Source organism: Sinocyclocheilus grahami, unplaced genomic scaffold, assembly GCF_001515645.1.
Source record: "Sinocyclocheilus grahami isolate Dianchi unplaced genomic scaffold, SAMN03320097.WGS_v1.1 scaffold1166.1, whole genome shotgun sequence".
Lineage (NCBI taxonomy): Eukaryota > Metazoa > Chordata > Actinopteri > Cypriniformes > Cyprinidae > Sinocyclocheilus > Sinocyclocheilus grahami.
The window spans coordinates 9,759-37,374 of NW_015506345.1; the positions used below are offsets into that span (position 1 = coordinate 9,759).

Below are 27,616 nucleotides of genomic sequence, written 5' to 3' on the forward strand. Positions count from 1 at the left end.
TTCAGGACATTACCCCATGTCCCCACTTTTCAAAACGCTTATAAATCACACAGAATGAAGTGTACTGAAAATCTGTAATAGCACAAAGTTTCCTGTAAGGTGTAGGTTTAGGGGAAGGGTTGGTAAAGGGCAATAGAATATACGGTCTGTACAGTAGAAAAGCCATTACGCCTATGGGATTTCCCCACTTTTCACAAAAACAAACCTGTGTGTCTTTCTGTGTGTGTGTGTGTATGTGGTGGACATATGATTATTATTTTGTATTTATAAACAACTATTTTTTTTTTTAGAATGTGAAAACTGTACATGTTTGTAAATTGTATATCCATTTATGTGCCACTAGCATCTGTTTGATTATTTTGCATCAAACATTTGCCAGTCAGCGTTGTGATTGAATCGAGCCTCACTCTAAAAAAAACAACAACAACAAAAACCATAAAAATAGGGCACAATATTCTGTATCAATATGATGAAAAATAACACGTTTCTTACCTGCATTTCTAATTGTGTACCTCTGTGTGTCGTGTTTTAGGAATATACAGATAATGTCCTGGCAGAATTTTTTTTTAACAGTGCTGAGACGTGTCATGCTACTGCAATTTCCATAGGCACTTCTGATTCAAGGAAAGCCCAGACTCAAGTAAAATAACACGCAACTTTTATTTCCCAGCAGCACAGTTTATTGAAGCACAACATTTTCTGAAGAAAGGTGGTACAAATGAAGCTTCTCTTTACTTGGTTCTCAGCGTGTGTTTTACTATGCCATGGTAAGACATTTTCTTACAATCTACAAGCTTTCAGTTTCATTTGATATACTATTCAATTTATACTTGATAGTGTATAAATATACTCGATTTATACTTAGTTATTGCTGTTTTATGTCAATGAGGAATTTACTTTCAATGTGGTAAACGAGGACACATTGTTGCAGACATGTTTATGGGGGGTATGAGGACAGAAACTGAAAAAAGAATAAGGCAAAATATATTGAAAATGCTCAGGGCTGCGTTTCTCGTTAACGATTGCTCTTAGCACTTAAGAGCGTTTGCTACGAGTCATTTTGCGATCGTTCGTTATTGTCTCACGTGTGTTTCCCAAAAATGCACTTAACTTTAAGTGCTACTTAAGTTACAATGCTTTTGGGAAACAGGCCGTAATATTAAGATAAGGCGTACGATCGTTTTTACGAACTTCTTAGGCTTACGCAGCTTTTGGGAAACGCAGCCCAGGTCAGGTCAGGTGATATAAAAATTTTCTGTTCTCTATGATGATGCTGTTGTCTCACTAAACACAATCCAATGTGAGTGTGTGATTTTTGTAAATCAGACATGTTCATATACTGTTTGTTCACATGTCATACATGTATTGTGTTTTTCATAGCCTATGTATGAATCTAATTGCATTTCTTATGATCTTTATGATTGTTATGAAGTGATTTATAATGAACTGTTTGTTTCTTCTTCAGGTGTGTTTGGTGTTGAAGAAATTACAGTGTCAGTGATGGAGAGAGATTGTGTCACTCTACACACTGGTGTTAAAACAAACCAACAAGACAGAATTCGATGGTATTTTAATGACATTCGCTTAGCACAAATCACTGGAGATCTCAGTAAGACCTGTACAGATGTTCAGTGTGATGAGAGATTCAGAGACAGACTGAAGCTGGACAATCAGACTGGATCTCTGACCATCACAAGCATAATGACCTCAGATGCTGGACTCTATAAACTGAAGATTTTAGGCAGCCCCAGCAGTGAAAAGATCTTCAATGTTACTGTTCATGGTGAGGCATTTAATGAATGTTTAAAAGCAAGCTATGAGTTTAAATCACAACATTTCTTTATTATAACATTTTATGATCACAACAAAATATGTCAGTGCTATATGATGCAGAATGCAGTAGTTTATAATCCCATCTGGTATATTAGTACAAAAAAAGTGTAACATTCAATAAAGTTGTATTACTGAGTATTTGATTCATATTGATCCAGATTTCCTGATAGAGTTTAACACAACAGTGTTCTTACTTACATTGCGCCTTCTTTAAAGATACTGTACTGGGGGAAAAAAAGCATTGCCACAAGGGAGCAACTGACGACCAACCGAGCTTCCAATTGCACTTAGGAGACGTGTCAATCAGCTTGTTCTTATCACTGCTCTGCCAGAACATAATAGCTTTTGGTGTTTTTTCTACAGATCAAAAGAAGACAGTGCCAGTGAAGGAGAGAGAAACAGTCACTCTATGTACTGGTGTAGTAAATCCAGATGATTTGATGATATGGTGTTTTAATGACATTCTCATTGCTGAAATCAATGGGCATCCTACTAAGAACTGTACAGATGTTCAGTGTAAAGATAGTGATGAGAGATTCAGAGACAGACTGAAGCTGGACAATCAGACTGGATCTCTAACCATCACAAACATCACAATCACAGACTCTGGACTTTATAAACTACAGATCAACAGCAGCAGCTGCAGTATTATTAGGAACTTCAGCGTTACTGTCATTGGTGAGTATAGATTAGTCATTCCATAACAGTAAAGTTATTTCTACTTGTCTGTTCATTTAGATATAGATGAGTAGTCGATGAGATTCAAAAGCATATGTGAGATTCAAAAGCGTAGATCAGTGGATGCGGGATGCAGACTGAAAGTTTTGTAGTGATTTTATTTACTACGTTCAATTAATTTTTAGCTAAAAGAAATTCGTCATTTTGTTGTTGTGACTAATTTCTATTAAATGAATTTAACAGTCAGGGGCAATTCTATATATATACTGTATGTGTTTGACTAATAGGGGTGGTATTAGTGGTAACTTATATATCAGAAAGTGCAGTATTCCACTGTATTGCATAGATATAACATATAATTGAATACGCCAAATGTCTTCGTGATCTCACACACACACACGCCTGTTTACTGTACACACACAAAATGTTACTGTTTGCATTTCTAGTACAACCCTCTTTCCTTAGCTCAAGTATGCAAACCTTTTTGCCACATGCACTGGAATATGTATTGCATTGAAAGTTACATTTTTAAATGAAAATGGCAACATGATCGTTTTATAAAGTATGCGTTCATATGTGCTTCCTTTTCACTGGAGGAAACAGCTGTGTGGTGTGATGAGGGGTGAACGCAGCGAAAACTTAGGCTACAATAGATGGGGAAACGATTGATAGTTTGTAAACTGTATTTATGACAAAGAACAGAACTGCACAGATATTATAACAATCTATCGATAAACACACACCTTGTTCTCTGTTTCTTGCTCTGCCGATTGAAAAAGAACACGCTGAAAGACGGAGAGGAGCCGGTCGAAGTCTGCCGCCATTTTAACTTAAAGAGGACTGAGGCGATCACGAATCCGTGTACATTTTATGGAGCTAATCGCAAAATTTTAGGCGGGCTGAGTAGTCATTATAGCTATAGCCCCCCTAAATATGGCCTAGCGACGCCCACAGTCCTTTCCTCACAAATCGCTGGAAAAGTCATGAAAATAGGCTACTCAAATGATAAAATTTAGAAACACATGATGAATGAGATTTTACTTAATGATGACCATGTATGAAGTGTGATGTTCTATTCATCAGCATTAACATTTACTCTCTATTAGATTTGCTGATAATTTGTAGTGTATGTTACAAATCAGATTAACGACCATCTTCCTCTGTTCACTACGGATTCACATGTAGAAACTCCGGCGCGGGATATGAAAGCAGTATTTGTGAGTGCAGTCCTGTTGGCGCTGGCCGTGGCTGCTGCCGTTTGTGTGACTTGCCGTGTCTGCAGGAAGCATGAATGAAAAAAAAAGCAAAAGTGTAAGTATTAGCATTCTTTCAAACTAAAAATAAATGACTTTGAGTTTCGGTTTGTTTCTGTGAAAGTCAATTCCGTTTCAGTACGAAAAGGAAACTGGAGGAGAGACAGTTTTAGTTAATCATGTGATTTCAAATTCTTCCTTTGTAAAGTTCAGTTTCAGTTTTACTTTCATATTACGGAAGCGTTTGCAGTGTTGCAAAGTGAGAATAGTGCAAAACAACAGAAACAAAAAAAAAAGGAAACCTGTATAATTGACAAAGAAATATAAAATAGATGGCATTACAATACAATGAATTTACAAGTAAAATAAAAGTAATTACTGTGTATTAATAAGTGTAACCTTGAAATAAAACAGGATTTGCGCAAATCAACTCAGGGTGTAAGAATAAGCAATTCATCAGGCAGGAGTTCAGTGAAGGCTTTTTTTATTCTCAAGGTGAGGGAGAGGGGGAGAGGGAAAATATTGTAACTAAGGCACTTCTTTCTTCTTGGGTTGGCCCTTGGTGTCGGAAATTAATAATAATTAATAAACGCCTCTATTGCTGCTCTCCATGGTGCTGAAGGTGTCTATGCTGCTGTGTGGAGGACCATACATTTTTCCGGCCACCACACTTGACAGAAAGAGCAATAAAAATATGCTTGATACAAATCTTTACATTCCCCTAGTAAACTTCATTAGGTCTAGATGCTTTCTTTTAGATTTTATATTGTTATTTTTGTCTCTAATTTCCTATTCTGTGACAGGAAAGTGGGTTTTGATTTTCTCTCAGTATTGTAAGTTATGTGGTAATTTGATTTTGCTTACAGTATAAGTCTGTTTTTGCATATAGTGTTTGGAAACTGGGTTTCCATTCCCCCCCAACACTGTCAATCCTTCATAGCCAGTTTTTCAGGTTTTCCTTTTTTTTTTGTTATTTATATAGGACGTTTATTTTTAGTTTATTTCCCTGTGTGTCTAAACAGCACATTTGCTGGGCCTAAAAAGAGCATGTCACTTTTTTTCTAGTGTATAAATCACACCATGTTAGTTTTCCTGCTCTAAATTCTGTTCTGTATTAAGTCAGTATCAGTGATGGAAGAAGAAACGGTCACTCTAAAAACAGATGTTACTGATTTGTATGGAGAGATGATGAGATACTGATAACTTCACTTTATGACAAAATCTGTTTAAAACAGTTCTACTGGATTCGGTATTAAGATATTAATGGCAACAGAAAGTCATTCTTATTATGATTCTTGTCCTTATCATACACTGTGTAGCGAATTTAGCTCACAACAGGAAATATGAATAATTAACCATAACTAGTTATGATTAATTATTAATATTTTAGATCCGCTGTAGATATTTAGCTGACCACTCAGGGTCAACTGTCTTGTCAATTCTAAGAACATTAATTTCCTGGTTAAGGGAAATAACTTTCTTACTGTACAATTCTATAAGCTTGTAACGTACAATTGTACAGTTTTTAGAAGTAAAAAGAACAAATCAATGTATAATTTACAGTCAAAAACTGTAAACTGATATTCCCAGAATTCCCTGCATGACACTCCACATTTGAAAGTATTTTGTTTAAATAATCAAGTTTTTTTAATAGTCTTTGTTATTAGTTATGTATATTTGGGCTTTATGTTACATCTTCTGTTGTTTAATGAAAGTTGAATGCATTATTTAAGTATCATGTGTGTTACCGTGATGGTGTTTTGTGTTTGCATGAATGACTCGTGCACCTTCTATATATTAGTATATACTTCTGCTTGTGGCGAAGCTACTTGTGATGAGCTTTGATTCTTCATGTGGCTTTCTCTTTTACCACCTGCATTATTATGGTGGTTGCCAGCCTGTTAAAGGTACAAAACAGATTTTAATAGCAGTGTGCATTGTTGAATTTACTGGTTTACATTCAAATTTTCTTGTTTGTAAATTACAGTTTTATACTGTAAAGTTTACCGTTTTTGGCCGTACATGTGTTTACTGTTTTTCTGTATTTTTCTACAAAATTATTCTGGCAACCACAGCTGCCAAAATTATTTTGTAAAAACTACAGAGTTTTTTTTACAGTGTAGGTTTCCAGAATATCTTTAATTTTCAGATATTTGGTCTATTTTAAATCATCTGTTCATTTTAATGTTTTATGACAGTTATTTGATTACAAAACTTAGACAATCACACATTGAGCACATTGAATTCACTTGGTTTATAGTTTATATTAATTGTATTATATTGATCTTCTTCACTGCAACGCTACATTATTTACTGGTGGCTGGTTATTACTATACAGCCACTGTTCCCTTTTCCCTTGTGATTTCAATTTAGTCTGTTTTCTATCTTTTCCTGTCTTGTGTGTTTTCCTTCAGGTTCCACTGCAAACAGAAGAAATGACTGAAATGATGAGACAGACTCAACTTTACAGAGGTTTCCAGCAGCTTCAGTATGAAACTACTGTATATATTTCTACTCATGTGAGCCTCAAAAAAGGAGCTCTAGATGTGTTTGATATAAACTCTTGTGCTCACATTGATCTATAGATCAACCCTGGTGTTTATTTTAACCTCTAAGGTAAATCTAATATAAATTCAGTAGTGACTTCTGACCACAGATGGAGCAGGAGCAGATTATTGCCCTGAGTAATATTGGTTTATCATTAAACCATGGAGATGTTTTTTTATTTTTTTAAATGAAGACTATTACTAGTCTTAACTTTTATTTATTTATTTTTTATTTTTTAATTAGTAGGACTATATTTGTTTATATGTTTTGTTTTTGTGTGCATACAAATATCAGTATTGTGAGGATATTATTAAAAAATAATATGCTTTCTTAGAATGCTTTCTTTTTGTTGCATTCTTTTTACTGTTTCATACTCATATCTTACACAGTGGGTCATTTAAGGCTGCAAATGCATATCTTATGAGAAATATAATGGGTAGATTATATAAGTATATGTGTGCACGTTGCCAGTTTTTCTGTGGATATTAGACATAGAGCATGTGAATGTTTAATCCTGTGTCTCAAAAAGTAGAGATGTGAAACACACTTTAATTCATCACTTCTAGAGCATTATAAAAACACATGATTTTGTATTTAAAGAGATACACATTAATTAACAACATACCTTCCCATTTTAAATTCAGTATTTCTATGCTGAGAATTGTGATGTGAATTATTGCAGAGATTGCCTACAGTTTTACATTATTTGAATTGCCATTATGTGAATTATTTTGCTTTTTTGTTTGTTTGTATTTTAACCCTGGAGCCTATGGTAAAAATGAGGCTCTTTATTTTGCTCTCATTGTGTGCATTCCTGGCAGGTACGTAGGTGCGTTTATTTGTTACAATGTGTCTTCCATCAAAGGTTAATGAAACAAATAGTGTATAGTTTGAACATGAAACTGTTTGAATTTGTATCAGTTTTATTACTCACAAATAAATAAAGTGTTTTATTAGGAGATCATATTTGAAATCAATCCAAAATCAACCCTCCCTTCATTGCTCCACCCCAAAAATGCACGAACACGTGGATGTGGATGTCTATTTATCATAGCTGAAGCGAAGCAAAAAATAAGTGAAGATGAACGAAAAACAAGGAAGAAAAAAATATGAATATACAGTGAGTAAACAAGCAAGAATTGGTTGTTTCTTTTACGGGGCGAATGAGACATGAGACTTGCAGATCCATTTGCAAAGCTTTAATAGGAGACAGAGACGCGGTCATAAAACAGGCATGGGTCAGACAATGGCAAACAGGTATATAGAGGGCAAGACTGAAGAGTAATCCGAAACACAAGCGATGGTCCAGGCGAGGAATAAACAGTATCCGAACAGGGCGAGACGAGAGGGGTAATCCAAGACAGGCGATATACTTCAGGGCAGGCAGAGATCATACAGAAACGAGACATACAGGCTAGTATCAAAAGACGAAATTACTAAGGCAATAAACAGAATGACTCAGACTCAGACTCAGACTCAGACTCAGACTCAGACTCAGACTCAAAAACTGGCGCCATAAAGTAGCTATGCATAACAGCATAGATGCTAAACAATACTCGGCAGTGTGAAAGGGATCTGAGTGAGTGTTATATAGTGAATGTGTGATTGGTTACAGCTGTGTGCAATCAGTGCTGTGTGCAATCAGTGCAATGGATGATGGGATATGTAGTCCGGGATGACATGCAACAGTTTGTGTAGTGCAAGAGTCAATGTAATGGAAGGGTGACCTCTGGTGGTGAGTAAATTGAAGTTCATAGACCGGATTCATAACAGTTAGTCACCATATAATGTAAATGTAAATGTATGTTATATAAATAAAATAAGTAACAATCAGACAATTTGATAATCAAGCCTCCTAGTTCATACATGGCTCTTAAGACTTTAATAGTTTTAATTGACAATAGTTATGTATGGAATACGTAAAAATGTCATGTAATTTCATCAATTTGTCATTTGAAATGTCATTTTCAAATAGGTGATTTTAAAAGCAATTTCTTTTATTTTTTGAATATTGCAGGTCTCTTGCAGTCCCTTTTATTTTGACATCCCTTCAGCCATGACACCAAACAATGACTTTTTGCTAACAGAGTTCCTTCATCAAACAAGCAATACATAAATAAATGGTGTAAGCAATAAATAAATAAATACATTTCTAAATGATTCCTGTCTGAATAATAACGATTCACATTTTATGCCAAATGGTGGAGCTAATCTTGGAAAGATAAATTGTTAGTACACTAGATGGCGCCCTATTATAGTATGCATACTGACTGCAGTATAGACACTTAATGGGGCGGTTTCCCAGACAGGGTTTAAATTAAGCCAGGAGTAGGCTTAATCTAGAATAGGTAATCATGGTTTAAAAAATGGCTTTCTGAACTAAAATAAACTACATTCATTTAAAACCAACTGCTAATCTGAATTAGCATGACAGAGGTTGTCTCTAAAACATGGAATGAACCAAGAAAAGCTTAAAACTGTATGGAACTGAGAAGCAAATCCAAGGAAAAAAGAGACTGCAATCAAAAAAAAAAGTTACTAAACAAGAGAATATCAGATATTTTATAGAAAGAGAGTCATGGTCTGAATTACATTGACAATTTGGCACCCTAAGAAAATATGATCAAAGAAGTTTATGAAAATAAATATTTATGGGGTATCCTTTTGATCTTTCAAAATAAATAAATAAATAAAATAAAACATTTCATAAAAATAAAATTAATTAAGATCACAAAAATCTAACTTGAACAAAATTTAAGACTGACTTTCTTAGTGTTTGTGGAACTGCTTATATAAAAGGGTTAGGAATTAATAAGGGGACAGCCATTTTAGCTATTTTCAAAAAATATATATATATTTTTTTATATTATTATATATAATATATATATTTAACAAGGAGTTTTAATAAACACACACACACACACACACAAAACAGTGCAACACACTACACATTTACCATAAACGAGTCCTGACAAAGAACTAAGGAAACACAGGGATAATTAAATTAGTCAAAACAGATGAGAGCTTCATGGACCGTTCCTTACCATAGTATGTCTATGGAGCAACTTTGGGGGGCTCTTGCACCCCAGAGGTAAAACTTATACCCCACTGTGGGGTGTTCTTGCACAGCTTGCCAGCCTCTTCAAATGTGGTGACCCACGTTTCTATGAAATTCTCACTCGGTGCTTCAACACGTCAAATTTGGCCACAGTGCAAAATCTTTGGGATTGTTCGTCCAATTTCTCGCCTGCAGTATGCTGTAAGATGTGATAGAAATTAGTTTTACTTTGCATTCTGTGTTGTACTCATTGTAAATATGTAATTTTAGGGTAGATAAGGTAGAATATGTAAATTTAGGAACTAGATGTTTTATGTCATTGTTAAAATACTCTCATGGACCTTGCAAGGATATAAATAAAAAATAACTGGACATAGATCATTTAGTTTTATTAACACTAATGCTTGTGTTTTTAATAAGCTTTAATAATGTTTTGTTTGTAGCAAAAAACAAAAATCGCATCTTTCCATTAGCAGAATATCTGTAACATCTGTAATATCTGACACAAGCAAAAACCAGCGCAAGTATGTATTTGTATGTTTATGTCTTAAGATAATGAAGGATATTTGTATGTTCATGTGATACATGCTATTACAAACATCTGATTCGCTCATGAATTGTTTGAATGGTGTCTTCCTAGTTTGGACACTAGATATAATACAGTACAGTATTTGCAGTACACACATCTTAAGTATTAATAAAATATCAGGCAATTTTTAACAAGGGCACACTATGCGGGATGCTGTTCTTACCAATAAAAATAAATAAATAACAAATAGGCAAGGAAACAGTAATACAGAAACCGGTAAGCAGTAATAGTTTTTGTAGTGATTGTTACTGCAGTTAATGTGATATCAGACATGACTGTCTGGAAAAAAAGAAAGAAAGAAAGAAAGAAAGGACAAAATTTCCCAAAATTAACCATGGTTTTACTACAAATAAAACCAAAAAAACATGGTTGCTGTAGTTAAACCGTGGTAACCGCAAACTGGGCAGTGGGCAGCTAGTCTTAAACATTATATGAATTAGCTACATTTATTGGTACACACATAGATAACGTTGTATACATTAATTTGACACATTAACGTTACCTCAATGTAGTAGCTGATTCGCTTTAGCTACGATTTGAACTATAACACAGTATTTTAACAGTCGCCTTCGGCTTGCTCCCTGGGGACATAACAAATACAATAACGCATAGCTTTTCTAATGAAGCTTTAAAGGAATTACTAAATAAGTACTTTTACTACATTATCACTGATATATTTTATCTGTAAAGCTTCTTTGTAACAATGCATTGTGAAAAGTGCTACAAATAAATTTGACTTTGATCTAATTTCATTGTAATAGTAGGCTACTAATGTTTTAATCATTTTTAAGCAACATCATAGAAATATTTTTTTACACAAAAATGTGCATGTAACCAGAAAATGTATGGATTATGCAAAATATTTTGTCAAAATGTCAAAAACATGCATTATAATATTTGTCGTGTTGCACTTGTATCAAAATGTTTCACATTGATTGTAAATAAAAAGTGAAAGTATATATTTAGTAATGAACACTAACAAATACTGATTAACTGATTTATTGACTGATGAATAAAGTACTGTAGAATACGATTTCTGCTGTTTTGAATGTATTTAATGTAAAAAGTGAAAAAGTTTTTTTTTTAAGAAAACACACCCTTTTTCTTGCTAGACTGATTTTAGATCAGCACTACTGAGCTGCTTTTGAAACCATTTTCATGTAGCTGTCACTCAACTGCAGTCTTCCCTCTACAAATTCATCCACAACTTTTGGCAGCATGTGTTTAAAGTAAAAGCTACGTAGCCTTTGCATATATGTATTGACAAAACCCTTGTCATAAGGCACATCAAGCTCCAGGTGCTGTATTGGGGTCCAAATAACAAGACAGGATGTTTTCAGCCCGAGACAGTGCATCCCTAACTGTACCTGCCTGTAGTAACCTCTGGGGCCTTTTGGGTTCAAAATGTACTGCCCACCCTCCACTCTGATGTCTTGGTTTGTTGCAGTGAGATCATCATGAAGGGATGTGCAAGCACGGAGTGTGATGGGGCATTTTACTTCTAGCAGCTTGTTATCAGTGATACCATCAGGGCTTGCTGCCAGCCATGGGTCTCCTGCACACACCACCAACCCTCTGTCCATCACTATGCAGCCCCTCTCCCTAATCTGCTCCTTTGCAAGTCCCTCGCTTTCTTTCCCATATCTTGTGGCCACACTTATCTGGAACTTTGGGTAGAGGTGTTCATTGAAAAACTTAACGGGGTCAGTTGTCTCACGCTGAGGCACCTTGCTGGCTGTGCTTGCTGTTATGCGCAGCTTGCGTGCATCATGCCAGAGTGGTTCTATGCTCTGTTTTCTTGGGTTTCTCTCTAGTTCCACCACTTGATCTGGGTTCAGTTTAATGAAGGCATCATAAAATGTTGTGCACTTAGGACAGCTCAGAGCACTACCATGTTCACTGTGGGGCTGAGCTAAGCTGCTGAACACATTGAATTCCTCTCCCTGAGCATCCTGCTCTCCCTGACTGCTGGTGAAATCCTGACTACCTGACTCAGAGGCTGTGTCTGTCTCACTGCTGTCACACATGACAGAAAAGAGAGCGCAGTCTGGCACAACTTCCTAAAAGACATGGTGAAAAGACCTTACCTACACTGCCATATGTACTGAATCTTTTAAATTAGACCAACTGGTTGATTTGTTAGGGATATATGAAACATAACTTACTTTCAGGGCTTTAAAAAGCTTTTTTGGTGACCCATCTGGATTTAGAGAGGGAAGGCACTCTGGACTTCGCCGGACTTCCTCGCAACGATCCAGGCGGAGTAGCTCTTTGAAAGCATCTGACCCGCCTCGATTTCTCCGTAAGCAACACAGGTATTTCCATTCGTGTAGGTTAGAATGCGTTTAACTTTCCCGGAATGAAAATAGTTATACGCATCCAAGCTGCGATATGCTCAAATAATAATGACTAGACATAGTTTTAACTTGCTAGCTAATTTACTTGTTATTTATTTAGCTTATTATTAGAAATAATCTACTTTTAGAGGGACTTTGTTGTTGTTGTTATTGAATGTTTGCGGAAGTGTACCGGAAGTTAAGTTAGGGCCACAAAACCACGCATGCGCAGTGACGTTTGTTTATGTTGTTGCCGTTGAAACCGTCTATAGCTCCTTACTCCGGGGCTCAATGTTGTTTTCATTTCTGAGTGTGTTTGCTTTTTTTTTTTTTTTTTTTTATTTCCAGCACACGTAGAAGTTAAAAGCAATGACAACTCTACTCTAGGAATATTTGAGATTACTACAGAAGCATTTGGTGGAAACACACGTACATTTGATGTGGAATCATCCCTGATAGCACATGTACATCATGGAGACGTCTATTTGACGTCCGCGTTCACATCTGCAGACGTCTTTTTTAGAGTGTTTGCAAGTACTAAGACATGTCATATCAGATGTCAAATAGACATCTAGAACATGTCTTTAAGATGTTCATGATTTAGAATGTATGTACTGACGTCCTGAAAACATCTATCAGATTTTTGTACACAGCAGATGCTTTCCAGATGAAGTGCTCTGCAACAGAAATCTCGGCAAGATGTCTGTTAGATGTAAATGCAGACGTCAGACAGATAGAGGACTTTGCCACTTTAATTCAGAACACCACTGCATGCTATTGTGTCACTGCACGTTTACTTTTATTATAATTAGTGCATGTTGACTCTTTTATAAAATTATTGGATTGAATGTGACATTTTTTAATCTCTCTGTACATCTCCTTTCGTGTCATCGTGTTGACATGACTTTAAATACCAAGCATCTCTGGAATGCCAAAGTTATGGACTTCTTCATTATATATTTAGCTATATTTGAATCGGTTCGCAATTCAGTTTGAATGATTCAGATAGCTCTAAAATGTCATTGATTAACATATTTATTATTTAGCTGTAGTGATACAAAGTCTGATTCATTTCCGCAAACCGGTTCTTTCAGACAGTTTGTTTCAAAAAACGATTTATTGGTTTCTTATGTTATCACGCAATGATGTCACTACGTATGTATGTTCTATAATAACTCAGTGTCATGGTATGTTAAGAGACCATTCAAATACAGTAATTTGTGTGAACGCATATTGCTGATTACTGCCTTTTATTCTTTAAGCTAATTTTGTTTGAGGGTGACAGTTTCATTCACTGATGCTTTATGGAACATATGACTGACCAATATTGAGTAGCCTTTCATTAATGCACAAACACAGCTTTGTTATAGTAAGTGTCATAGTAAGCGTAGGCCTATTTCCAGTACGTGCCTCAGGCTTGCATTGTATCGTCAACTCACTCATCAGACTCTTCGACAGCTTGTTGAACCGGCTCAGTCGTTTCTCGGATGTGCTACTTCGGTTGTTTGTCTCGTCATCAACCCGGAACTAAACTTCAATTCCGTTTAATCTTTTTGAACCGGCTCGACTGGTTACTTTCTGACAACAGACTCAAAAGAATCATGTTTACAAGAATTGGCATTACTATTTGGCTGCTCAACTGTGAGATCTGTTCATAACGCAGCCTATTGTCAGCTGTGTTCCAGAGGTGAAGTCTCTATGTAGTGGTATGAAGTAAAAAGTGTAATTACAAAATTACTGTTTTGTCTTTGGCTTGAAGGAATTCTTTCTTAAAACTTTCATTTAGAAGAAGTCAGACCTTGAGTGAAATAATGACAGGAATGGGGAAAAAAAAAAACCTCAACCACATGTCATTCATACCTCAAACATACACATACACACGAACTGACCTTCCAGTAAGTGTTTGTGAAGAAGTTACGTGGCACAGGCCAAACCAAGATATTATTAATATTTATTATTTATAATAAATGAGACATATAGATTAACACACACCATTTGAATTAGTTTTAAGGGTTTAAAAGTCAAATATGAAAATGCTAAATTGGTTGTACAGCATGGGTCATTGGTAAAAGACTTTGCACCATAATGCAACCTATTTTTTAAAGAGACCATTTGTTTAATTTGTTTCTGAATATCACATTTGAAGCCCCTCAGAATAATCCCCGCTGTTTATTGGGATTTTTGGGAAATTGGGAGGTTTTTTATGTTTGTTTTTTTGGTTAGTCTTAGTACTATGTGTGGTGATTCTTCTCTCCAGTCTCAAAGCTCAACCATATGTTCTCAATCTGACTTTCTCTGGAGGTTCCTTTAGCAAAGACAATCGTACTGCTGGATCTGGTTATTAGAAAAGGTTTAAGATGATCTTCTAATGCTGATAAGTGCGTATGCCACATGATCCTCCTCCACATGTTCCTCATCGTTATGTTTCTGTAAAAAAACACGTCACACAAGATGCAGTATTCACAAAGATGAATTGAGATTCAATGTAAAAAAAAATTGTTTTGGCCTAGGACACCTGGGTTACACCCCTAATCTTTACGAGAAGTGCCATTAGTCAGAACCTTGGTTTAACATCTCAGCCGAAGGACAGTGCAAGTGTCCTCATCACTTTACTAGGGCGTTAGGACCCACAACAACCACAGAATGAGTGCCCCCTCTTTTAGTGGCCTCTCTAACACCTCTTCCAGCAGCAACTTTTTTTTCCAGGAGGTCTCCCATCCAGGTACTGAGCAGACTCGACCCTGCTTAGCTTCAGTGAATAACCAGTCTTAGTCTACAGAGTGATACGGCTCCTGAAGTGTGAAGAATAGTGTATTATTATTAGCTAAGTTTTGCACAATTATGTGGTTAGGGTCCATAACCCTCTTAGAACAGACCCCTGACCTATTTTTTATTTTTTTGGTTGTGTGTCATGTGACTTCCTGACTGATTCACAAGAAAGATCTAGCCTGTTTACACAAGTAATGTGCTCAGTCTAATGACATCAGTTAGTCAAGATGCTGAAGAAGCTCCAGCTGGATTTTTATTGGAGTAAACGTGGCTTTTATAAATCTGTTATGGTGCCATTGCATCTGTGATGTATGTAATGGATCATTACACAGACAAAAACACAAGGGAAATGAATGTGACTCAACTACAGAGAAACACTGCAATAAATAAATAATCTTACCAATTTTGGTGCATCTTGTTTGTAAAAAGTAGGTTCAGCGTAAGTGATCTCTTCATCACCAGTCTCATCTGTTTCAACAAAATTACCAGATGCATCTGTGTCTTCGCAATGTTTGTGTCATTAGTGCTGTCAGTTATAGCATTAATTATTTTTTTCTGGTATGAGTTTAATCTACATAAATTGCGTAATCCTGCTCCTGGAGGGCCACTGTCCTGTGGAGTTTAGCTCCAACTCCACTTAAATACACCTCAACCAGTTGATCAAGGTCTTACTAGAAATAATATAAACTTCCAGGCAGGTGTGTTGAGGCAAATTGGAGCTAAACTCTGCAGGACACAGGCCCACCAGGACCAAATTTGGAGACCCCAGCCTAAGCCAATGATTACATTTAAGTTCCTTCCCATATTAAAGGGCATTAATTCCAAAAATTATTTGTGATTAACAGTTTGAAAGCAGTAGCTAACACTTGCCTTCTTCATCTGTTTTTCTTTGTTTCCTGCAGATCCAGAAGATCCTAACTGCTACGATCAACAGAGATCCAGCGGCAGCAGAAATCAACACTATCAGAGATACTGAGGCTGGAGGACATGAAGGACAGTAAAAGAGATGCATTAATGTTAAGTGAATGTGAAAATTATTGCTAATATCAGCGCTGCTGTACCTTCACATGTGTGACAGAGTTTGCTGATGTCCAGATGTGTGGTCTGGTTGCTGATGGGATTGTTGAGCACACAGGTGTAGGTGTTGTTATCCTGATATTCCACCTCCAGAGGTAGAGAGAGACTGATGCTGAGATCAGACACACTGATGCTGGACAATAAACTGTTTCCTTTGTACCAGGAGAGAGTCACATGACCCACATTCACCACTGAACACACCAGTGAACAATTCTGCTGTGATGATGATGATGATGAAGAACATTGTGAAGAGTTACTGCTAATGACAGGAACAGGCAGACGAGCTGAAAACATGAGAATAAAGAGAAATATGGTTAAATATAAGCAACAATCACATTTTGACTCAGTTTGTTGAGTGGGTGTTTAGTCTGATAATAATCCAGAAGTGGTTTCTGTGATCTGAAAATATATAAAACTATTAAACACTTTAATATGTAAATAATTGATCTACAAAGGACATGACTGATGATCTCTACTCACCATAGACAGAAACACTGAATGTTTTTGATGAAAGTTTAGCTGCAGTTATCTCTAGTTGATAAACTCCAGTATGTTGAGTTGTGATGTTTGTGATGGTCAGAGATCCAGTTTGATTGTCCAGCTTCAGTCTGTTTCTGAATCTCTCATCAGGACCATCAAATGTGGTGAGGATTCCAGCATCTCTACTGATTTCAGCTATCAGAGACTTTTCAGCTCCAAAATTCCACAGAATGTCGTCATCATGTATTTCAGTAACATTTGTGTGTAGAAGAACAGAATCTCCCTCCATCACTGACACTGACTCACCAAACACACCTGAAGAGCATGAACATTAGATGAAACATGCTCACTGAACTTACATAATGAACATAATTAATCACAATAAAGACCTGACAGGTTGAAACATTGATCTGTTTGGGGGAGAAAAAAAAATTGGAGATGATTTTTTTTTGTCCTGCACCTAGTTTTGGGTTGTTTGGATGTGCACGCCTTTTTGCACCTTTTTCACTGAATCTAAATCACTTAATGTACTTTTTTAGCAATATATTTCCATAATTTTTGTTGTTCATAAAAAAAACAAAAAACATTTGCACTGATTATTCACTGCTGGGTGATACAGCATTTCCATTTTGATGTCCATTTGCAGTATCTGAAAAAAAAAAAAAAAAAAAAAGGCCTGGGATTTGAAAGCAGCTCAATGGAAGACTTTATATGCTCCATTTACATTTTCATTATTTTCCACTACCTTTCCCCCAGCATGTATTACTTTCCCATGACCTTTCAAAGTGTGGAAATCACAATTTAAAAATGTCCCAATAATTGCAGGTTTTCCATGACTGTGGAGACCCTGTGAATCCAAATAGAAATCACAAACCTGAATTATTGCTGTATTAAGCATTACAAATGCCTCTTTAACTTACCAATCTGACGCCACCAGCACAAACAAAATAAAACAAACATGTGAAACATCCTCCAATAGTTCAGTAAAGAGTCTGATCTAATAGACTATCCCCCCAACTCAAGCTGTTAACCTGATGTGTGAATCCTCCCCCAACTCCGTATGAAGACCCTCCTCATGCACATCCTCTGATGCTTTTGTCTTGTATTACATACAGTAGTTTTTAACCGTTCTCAACACTGGAAAACATTCGTCATTTAAAAATTAGACTACCTGCCATCTCAGTACTGGTCTTGATTGTGACATCAGCAGTTCAAACTGAGTCAAACTGAAACCTGTGGTTGGTTTCCTTTAACATGTAGTTTGACCTGTTGAGTGCATAGCTTGTACGTGTTGGGAATTGGGCACAGGTCTGTGGTTGAGGTGAAAGGCTTCTTCCTGTTCTACTATATACACACACGTCTACAAAGTCTGAATGATTAACATGAGAAGCGGACTCTTCACCTTAAATTACCAGCATTTGGCAACTAAAAATAACCATGTGGAGGCTGTAATGCACGTCTTGAAAGACAAAATACAACCAGGGCAAAAGCACATGAGCCTTTTGTAGCGAATCAGCTCATGGGAAATATGAATAATTAACCATACATAACCTGACTAAAGATGAGGCATGTGTGACAAATGTTGCATATGATAAAGGCATTCATTTTAGAGATAAATGTATTCTGTTTTCTTTTGTTTGGTTGTAAATTAATCACATAATGCTAAACTGTGAGTAATGCAAACCACTGGAAGACCACAAAGTGTTGACATTACCTGTTCTGCACTAATAGAAGGGTAGTTTTAATATAAAGGCTTTTAATATAAACTATATATATTTCAAATTATAATTTTAAGCCTATTAGCACTGAGATCTACCGTGACATAGCTGCCAATCAGGGGCGTCATGCACTCATTATTTTTGAGGGGGCACGAGGGGGGGGGGGGGGGCTCGTCATGCTTTTCATGTGACACGCATACATAAAAACCTGTCTGTTTACTTTAGTAACAGATATGGGGGTCATGCCATAACATATTTTAATACGACTGGCTTTATATTTAATGTGAATTTAACATTGAAAGTTAATGTGAATAAAAACACTGTAAGTTTGGCTACTAATCCTAACACTTTCATTGTACAGAAAGAGAGCAAAGAACATTTACATTAACATTTTCACTGACAGTCTAGAGTTCAAGCACTCTCAAAAACTCCCATTAAGATCACTGAAGCTGTTTACACTATGAAATTAATATCTTACTTACAGATTCATACACACATCTGCAGTTTGCTGTTTCTGATGAGAGAATTCGCCAGAAAGAGGTATTCAGACAGCGAGCAGGTGAAGAAAACACCGGCATTTTAGCGATGACTCATCTGAACGCCTCTGATTGGTCATTGCATTCATAAATTCAACAGCATCGTGTGTGATTGGTTATAATGCGTAGCGCTGTAAAAACGAGTCAGCCAGTGAACGCAGATTTGAATTTTTTTTGTCTTTTGGAAGCTGCATTCAAAATCCACTTGGCTCAAAAATCTGAGAGGGCACGTGCCCATCACTTTGAATGAGCGTGATGCCTCTGCTGCCAATATAATTTTTTTAATGACATACTGTTTATGGATAACTATTCTGGGAAAAGCCCCAATCACAGATTCTTTCACTTTCATTACATCATTCAGGACGGTACAGAATATGGGGGAGAAGAAAATCTTATAAAACACTAAAGCTTTATGTAACTGTTCCAGGAGACGATTCAAAGCTTCGAGAGTGTCGAAAACATTGCTATCTGGGGGTTAGTAAAAAAAAAAATAATGCTGCTAAAAGCTCCGTCGGATGAAGCTGCCATCACACACTTCCTAAATACATCTGATAAATTAATTGACCTATTAAAGTGTGTCAATAAATGATAGTATGAAATAATATATTTTAATATGATGTAATAGATAGCGTAGCCCACACATATAGACCTAAGACTACAGAGTTGCATATGGCAAATAGCTATTTCGCCTGATATAATTGGTATTCTTCAAATCCTAAGGGAGTTGGAACGTCCCAAGCTTATCGCACACGTGACTGTTAAAAGTGAGGTTTGGTTTGTGGTCGATCACGTGATTAATAGGATATTAACTAATGCACGGTCCGATATGGAGCATCACTAGAGAGTTTGCTGCGTGATCGATACTGCATTTTTTTTAGGGAAATAATTTTTTCTAATGGTGGCACAAATGAAGTTTCTCTTTATTTTACTGTCAACGTGTGGTTTACTACACCGTGGTAAGACTACAAACTTTCAATTTCACTTTATATACTAATCGGTTAATACTCGACGCAAAACATATTTATTATAGCTGCTTTATGTTGATGAGGAATTGAAGTTCATTGTTTTAAATAAAGACACATTGTTACACGCTTATGGAGGTACAGGCATAGAAACCGAAATACATGGCAAAATATATTGAAATGATCAGGTCAGATGATGTTGTTAAAAAAAATCGTTTTCTAAATGTATTTGAGATGACGCTGTTGTGTCATACACTGAACACAAGATGTACCTTCAATACAATGCGAGTTTGTTTTTGTAAATCAATTCATATACTGTTTGTTCACGTCTTATTGTGTGCTGTTTCTGATGAGATAATTCGCCAGAAAGAGGTATTCAGACAGCGAGCAGGTGAAGAAAACACCGGCATTTTAGCGATGACTCATCTGAACGCCTCTGATTGGTCATTGCATTCATAAATTCAACAGCATCGTGTGTGATTGGTTATAATGCGTAGCGCTGTAAAAACGAGTCAGCCAGTGAACGCAGATTTGAATTTTTTTTGTCTTTTGGAAGCTGCATTCAAAATCCACTTGGCTCAAAAATCTGAGAGGGCACGTGCCCATCACTTTGAATGAGCGTGATGCCTCTGCTGCCAATATAATTTTTTTAATGACATACTGTTTATGGATAACTATTCTGGGAAAAGCCCCAATCACAGATTCTTTCACTTTCATTACATCATTCAGGACGGTACAGAATATGGGGGAGAAGAAAATCTTATAAAACACTAAAGCTTTATGTAACTGTTCCAGGAGACGATTCAAAGCTTCGAGAGTGTCGAAAACATTGCTATCTGGGGGTTAGTAAAAAAAAAAATAATGCTGCTAAAAGCTCCGTCGGATGAAGCTGCCATCACACACTTCCTAAATACATCTGATAAATTAATTGACCTATTAAAGTGTGTCAATAAATGATAGTATGAAATAATATATTTTAATATGATGTAATAGATAGCGTAGCCCACACATATAGACCTAAGACTACAGAGTTGCATATGGCAAATAGCTATTTCGCCTGATATAATTGGTATTCTTCAAATCCTAAGGGAGTTGGAACGTCCCAAGCTTATCGCACACGTGACTGTTAAAAGTGAGGTTTGGTTTGTGGTCGATCACGTGATTAATAGGATATTAACTAATGCACGGTCCGATATGGAGCATCACTAGAGAGTTTGCTGCGTGATCGATACTGCATTTTTTTTATGTTTCAATTGTAACAATATGTGGACATTTTGTCGAATATTGAAACAGCACCAATATCCTAGAAGCGATTCATAATGAACTGTTTATTTCTTCTTCAGGTGTGTTTGGTGTTGAAGAAATTACAGTGTTTGTGATGGAGGGAGATTCAGTCACTCTACACACTGGTGTTAAAACAAAGCAACAAGACAGAATTAGATGGTATTTTAATGACATTCGCTTAGCACAAATCACTGGAGATCTCAGTAAGTCCTGTACAGATGTTCAGTGTGATGGTAAATTCAGAGACAGACTGAAGCTGGACAATCAGACTGGATCTCTGACCATCACAAGCATAATGACCTCAGATGCTGGACTCTATAAACTGAAGATTTTAGGCAGCCCCAGCAGTGAAAAGATCTTCAATGTTACTGTTCATGGTGAGGCATTTAACGAATGTTTAAAAGCAGACCATATTTGTTTAAATCATTGATGTGTTCATTTTAAAGTTGTATGATCACAACAAAATATGTCAGATGCTATAGAATGCAGTAGTTTATTATCCCATCTGGTTAAAAAAAGACGCCTAACAACTAGTACTAACCGTCCTTTTCTGAAAACACACCAGATACTATGAAAATAATACTACACCTTGAACTTTAAAGGGATAGTTCACCCAAAAATGAAAATGCTGTCATTAATTACTCTCCCTCATGTTGTTCCAAACCCGTAAGACCTCCGTTCATCTTCGGAACACAAATTAAGATATTTTTGATGGAATCTGAGAGCTCTCTGACCCTACAGAAAGACAGCAATGTAATTACCACGATCAACGTCCAGAAACATAGCAAGGACATTGGTAGCTCGTTAATTCTCGCAGCTTCCTGATGATTACTTTACCGATGTCCTTGCTACGTTTCTGGACCTTGATCGTGGTAGTAACTTTGCTGTCTATGGGAGGGCCAGAGAGCTCTCGGATTCCATCAAAAATATCTTAAAGGGGTCATATGATGCGATTTCAAGTCATTGGTAGCTCGTTAATTCTCGCAGCTTCCTGATGATTACTTTACCGATGTCCTTGCTACGTTTCTGGACCTTGATCGTGGTAGTAACTTTGCTGTCTATGGGAGGGCCAGAGAGCTCTCGGATTCCATCAAAAATATCTTAAAGGGGTCATATGATGCGATTTCAAGTTTTCCTTTCTCTTTGGAGTGTTACAAGCTGTTCGTGAATTGATAAGATTCCTGAAGTTGCAAAGACAAGACTCAAAACCAAAGAGATATTCTTTATCAAAGTTAAGACTCTGCCACGCCCCCCTAAAACGACTCATTCAAACACGCCCCCACATGTCTACGTCACGATGTGGAAATATTTGCGTAATGCATTCATCACTGTGTCTGTCACACGACTCTGTTCCCCTTTCAGGCTTGAACTGTTGGTAAAACTAAGGACATTATTAACTGTCTTTACATTTATTTTGAAAGATGAAGCTCGCGATTATGGAAAGGGGCGTTACATTTCCGACGAGTGCTTGCGGTGTTTGGCCAATCACAATGCACTGGGTCAGTTGGCCAATCAGAGCAGACTGCGCTTGTCAGAAGGAGGGACTTTGTAGAAAACAACGCGTTTGAGTGAGGCGGGGCATAGAGGACCTACAATAATGTACAGTATTTGAAAAATAATGTGTTTTTTGAACATTAAAGCATGTCAACATATTCTGTTACACCAAATACACAAAATAAGGATGACCCCTTTAATTTGTGTTCCGAAGATGAAAGGAGGTCTTACGGTTTGAAACGACATGAGGGTGTGTAATTAATGACAAAAAATTTTTTTGGGGTGAACTAACCCTTTAACCTCCTGAATGTTAGACCAAATAAAGTTAGCAGTATTGCATGACAAATATTTCCACATTTTTTTGGACGTTCAGATTTTGGAAAATCGAATCTGAAGGGTACATTTTTATTTTCGAATAATGTAACCTATCACTTTAAATTAGAATTTGTATTATAATATTAATAGAGCAGATATGAATCCGCAGATATGAACTCTTTTGAGATATTAATTCCAATGTCATCCTCCCATGCTAATTTTAGGTGATCTGAAGATGCCAAATCTTATACCAATACAAGTAAAGTGGTCAAAAGCAGTGAATTTACCATCTACATAAAACCCTTCATTGTGGCCAGTCCTTTGTGTCTCCACAATGAAAATACCTTATCAGACTGACCTGGCAGAAAATTATGATTATCACAAATAGGCAGGTACACTGAATAACATGTAATATTCATATACGTTCTTATTTGATTCAAACTTATCCAGATTTTCTGATAGATTTGAACACAACAAAGTTCTTACATTGTGACTTCTTTACAGAAACTAGCTGTTTGAAAAAATAATGAGGCAAATATTTGGGTATGTTCTGAAAAACTGTAAACAAGAGAAAAGCCATTTTAATAGGGTTTATCTGACCAATTTTAGAACTCTCCACTTACATTTACATTTATTCATTTAGTAGATGCTTTTATCCAAATCAACTTACAATTAAGGAATAAAACAAGCGATTCATTATAAAGAGGCAAATAAACAAAGGAAGTGCTCATAATACATAGTCTCAATAGACTCAGTTTAAGTTTCAACTTCTTAATGGCTTCAGTAAAATCAAGACTGAAAACATGTTTTGAATTTCTGTGAATGGCCAGCCCTTGATAGGTAAAGTGATCTTCCGGAATTTTGATTGATATTGAATTAAAAAATTGAGTGTATACTCATGAATTCACTCTTCTCCCAATTCACAGAGTAGCCAGAAAAGGAGGCAAATTAATTCCATTAAAGGCAAAGTGGATGGGGAATCATTTATTTATATATATATATATATATATATATATATATAAGTAAATTATCCACATACAAGGACACATTTCAGTGGGTCTGATATGTGTTTCTTTAAGAAAATAATGTCTGCAGACAATGACATTATCATTATTAGTATTAGTACTGCCAGTAACTATCATTCGACATATTCAAAAAGCATATTAGGCATGGGGTCATTCATAAACATTAAAAAAATCTAAATTTTAAAAGAGAACATAAAAGTGAACTCCCAAACTTCCCTATGATACCTCCCAAAATTGATCAGGATTCAAGTGGAAGTTCCCGGCTGTTAGGGTACAACACCAGATCTGCATGAAAACATAAAGACCATTTAAGTCCAGCATCCCGGAATATTTTGTTGACTGGACTAAATGCATGTCCCTGTGCAGAAACCTCCAGTGTATAGTCATGTAAATTTGCTTCCCTTTACATTCCAGAGAAATTGTATCCTTACTTAGGTGAAGGATCAAATCCTTATCCCAGGTCATTATGTATCCTTGCACCAATGGTGCAAGGCTTCTGTCCTTTGTTGGGTTTGGGCAACAGTGCCCGATGGGCTTTGTCTATTTTGGGAAGTTATCACAGCAAAATAGCTCAGTAATTAGGTCTGAAATTAATACAGGGGAACATTCCCTCTTCCCCTTCACTTACATCCACAAATGTGAGATTCAGCCTATGAGATTGCCCTCTAAGTCATTCACTTTAGCCCAGAGAGATTTATTCACCGCACATCTTTTTAAACCCACTGAGGTGTGAATCCCTTCTATTCAAGGCACCGTCCACTTCGACCATTTTTCATTTGACGCTGATCTATTCTAACTGCAAATTAGCCAATAAAGATTCTAATGCATATACATGTCATATTGTCCTCTGTAAGCTTTTTCAAATCATCACCTTGATTTCCAATTGCAAGTATTATGTTCGCATTGGAGCTGGATCGCATACAGGTGAATCCTCCTTGATAACTGCAGTAGCTCTTGAAGACTTTTTCAGTGTCATATTGTGGGCTCAGCAAAATGGGGTAAATAGCCCTGTACCTACATAAAGGCGGGAAGGAGGGCCAGGCCTCTGAGGAAGAAGTAGGCCTGGGGACCAAGGTGGAGCAGGCAGAGTGGGGCACCATAGTGTAGCCGACAGAGCTGGGGGCCAGAGTGGAGCCTTTAACCAGGATGGAACTGGTAGTTCGGGGAGCTTGGGTGAAGCCGGTAGGGCAGAGGGCCATGGCGAAGTAGATGGATCAGAAGACCACCAAGGTGGAGCAGGTGATACTGGAGACCTCCAGGACAGATGTCCTCCAGGTGGATATGTAAACCACCAAGGTGGAGCAGAAGGCCACAAAGGTGAAGCTAATGGTGCAGGAGGCCACCAAGGTGGAGCAGAAGGGGCAGGGGATCACCAAGGCAGAGCAGGTGAATCTATAGACCACTAAGGCGGAGAAGAAAACATTTCTGAGGAAGGAACCAGGAAGTCAACAGACCATTTTTATGAGAACAGAAAAGGGGTGTAGAATAAAGGTAAACTATGTGAAAAATAATGTGTTAAAAAACGAAGCATGATCATGATACAGTGCACCCCATAAACACAACCAAGCCTTTAAAAAAAGCAGATAGACCACCCCTTTAAATTGCTTTGCGGACAGAAAAGACTGAACACACAGGAAACCTTCGGCCACCATTAGATACCTTCGTTGGGCCAATTGGGTGGACCTTACACCAAATAGGCAGGAAGTTTAGAGATAGCCTCCTTGGCTGTGACATGATAGGTGGAGAGTGGCTATGTCAAAGCAGAATGGGAATTCTGGGATGGTCTCTGTGGCTGTATCAGAGCAGGCAGAAACTTCAGGAGCGAACACTGCTGCCTCGGAGGTGGAGGACACTGCCACCTCAGGAGGAGCTATGGCAGACACTGCCACAACCAGAAGCACAGTGGACAGTGGGATGACCTCTGGCACCAGATTCAGGTATACCTGACTTGGGACCACCAGATTTAGAACCCCTAGGACCACAGGGCTTGAGAAGGCTGAGCTTATTTTCACTGCTACATGAAACAACAGCATTTGGGGGTCCACCACCTTGGTTGCTAGTCCCACACACCTCAAGGCAGCCTTTGTGGAATCTGGTATGGTGGCCATGAGGAAATCCTCCTCCACCTCCCCCATGGTGAAGGGGGATCCAGCCAGTAGTGGTACTTGATCCACAAACTCACAAAATGTCCCTGAAGGACAGTGTCAAGGAGTGCTTTGAATGAATCATTAAGTCCAGTCCAATATACAATGAGTGAACCATTGGGAAAATGAATCTGATATGCTGCATATCTAGTAATTCCTGGGTGTAATCCTCCAGGGAACAATTCCCATGACAGAGGAGAAGGAGACAAGCTCACAGTTTGTTACTAGATCCATCACGTGGGTTCTGTCGTACAGCTGTGGTCTGGCAGGGATGAGGTGAGGTGGGACTGTAAGTGCAGCAGTTTATTTACAAATACATAATACAAACATGCCAGAAGTCCAGAACAAGGCTGAACTACAAAACGTGCAACAGTGAAATACTGTAACGTAACACAAGGAACAGAGAATATGCTTTAACATAAATGCCCTTTAACACAAAACAGGCGAAACAACACAGAAGTTGTAACAGAGATGAGCTCAGAAAAAGCAGCTGCCATCATTTATTTTGCAGTTACTTTTGTTTCTGCTGAATTTCTCAAGATCCAGGAAGTTAATATGTGCATTTTTCATTACAGCAGTTTGTTGTTGTTGAGTTTTCCCTAAAAAGGATCCTTCAGTCTGTTGTCTATTTGTGCTTCTGGTGTTTTTTTCTACAGATCAAATAAAGACAGTGCCAGTGAAGGAGAGAGAAACAGTCACTTTATGTACTGGTGTAGTAAATCCAGATGATTTGATGATGTGGTGGTTTAATGACATTCTCATTGCTGAAATCAATGGACATCCTACTAAGATCTGTACAGATGTTCAGTGTAAAGATAGTGATGAGAGATTCAGAGACAGACTGAAGCTGGACAATCAGACTGGATCGCTGACCATCACAAACACCAGAACCACAGACACTGGACTTTATAAACTAGAGATAAACAGCAGCAGCTGCAGTATTATTAGGAACTTCCGCATTGCTGTCTTTGGTGAGTATGAGTTAGTCATTCAATGGCTCAGCAGTTATTTCTACTGGTCTTTTCAGGCCAGTGTCATGATCAGTGGATGTGAGATGCAGTTACAATGCAGAACTGTTCTAGAAAGTTAAAATCTTCAGATCAAAAGTTCTATAGTAAAAATGCATTTTCTTACTATGTTAATTCTCCATTTTCAGCTAAAAGAAATGAGTTATTCAGTTGTAATTGTAATTTCTATTTAAGTCTTCATGTATGAAGTATGATGTTCTACTTCATCGTCATTCACATTTACTCTCTATTAGATTTGCTGATGATTTATACTGTTTGTTATAGATCAGATTAATAACTGTCTCCTTCTATCACATGTAGAAACTCCAGCAATGGATCTAATTTTATGTTATATGATAGCAGTATTCGCTGGTGCAGCCCTGCTGGTGCTGACCGTGGCTGCTGCTGTTGGTGTGAAATGCTGTGAGTTCTGTTTGTTTCTGTGATTACAAACCGGCAAAACAAATTCAGCTTCAAAACTAAGATTAGAAGAGACAGAGTATTAGTTAAT

General features: G+C 37.1%; 1 protein-coding gene across 1 annotated transcript; it reads left to right on the plus strand.

The window, feature by feature from the left end:
• The first annotated feature begins 933 nt into the window (after positions 1-933).
• LOC107567527 (uncharacterized) lies at positions 934-27,188 on the plus strand. The gene is made up of 5 exons (XM_016253218.1): positions 934-946; positions 1,466-1,770; positions 5,590-5,620; positions 21,198-21,515; positions 26,755-27,188. Exons 1-5 carry the CDS (start codon positions 934-936, stop codon positions 27,186-27,188), a joined length of 1,101 nt encoding a protein of 366 aa, XP_016108704.1.
• The last annotated feature ends 428 nt before the right edge of the window (positions 27,189-27,616 follow it).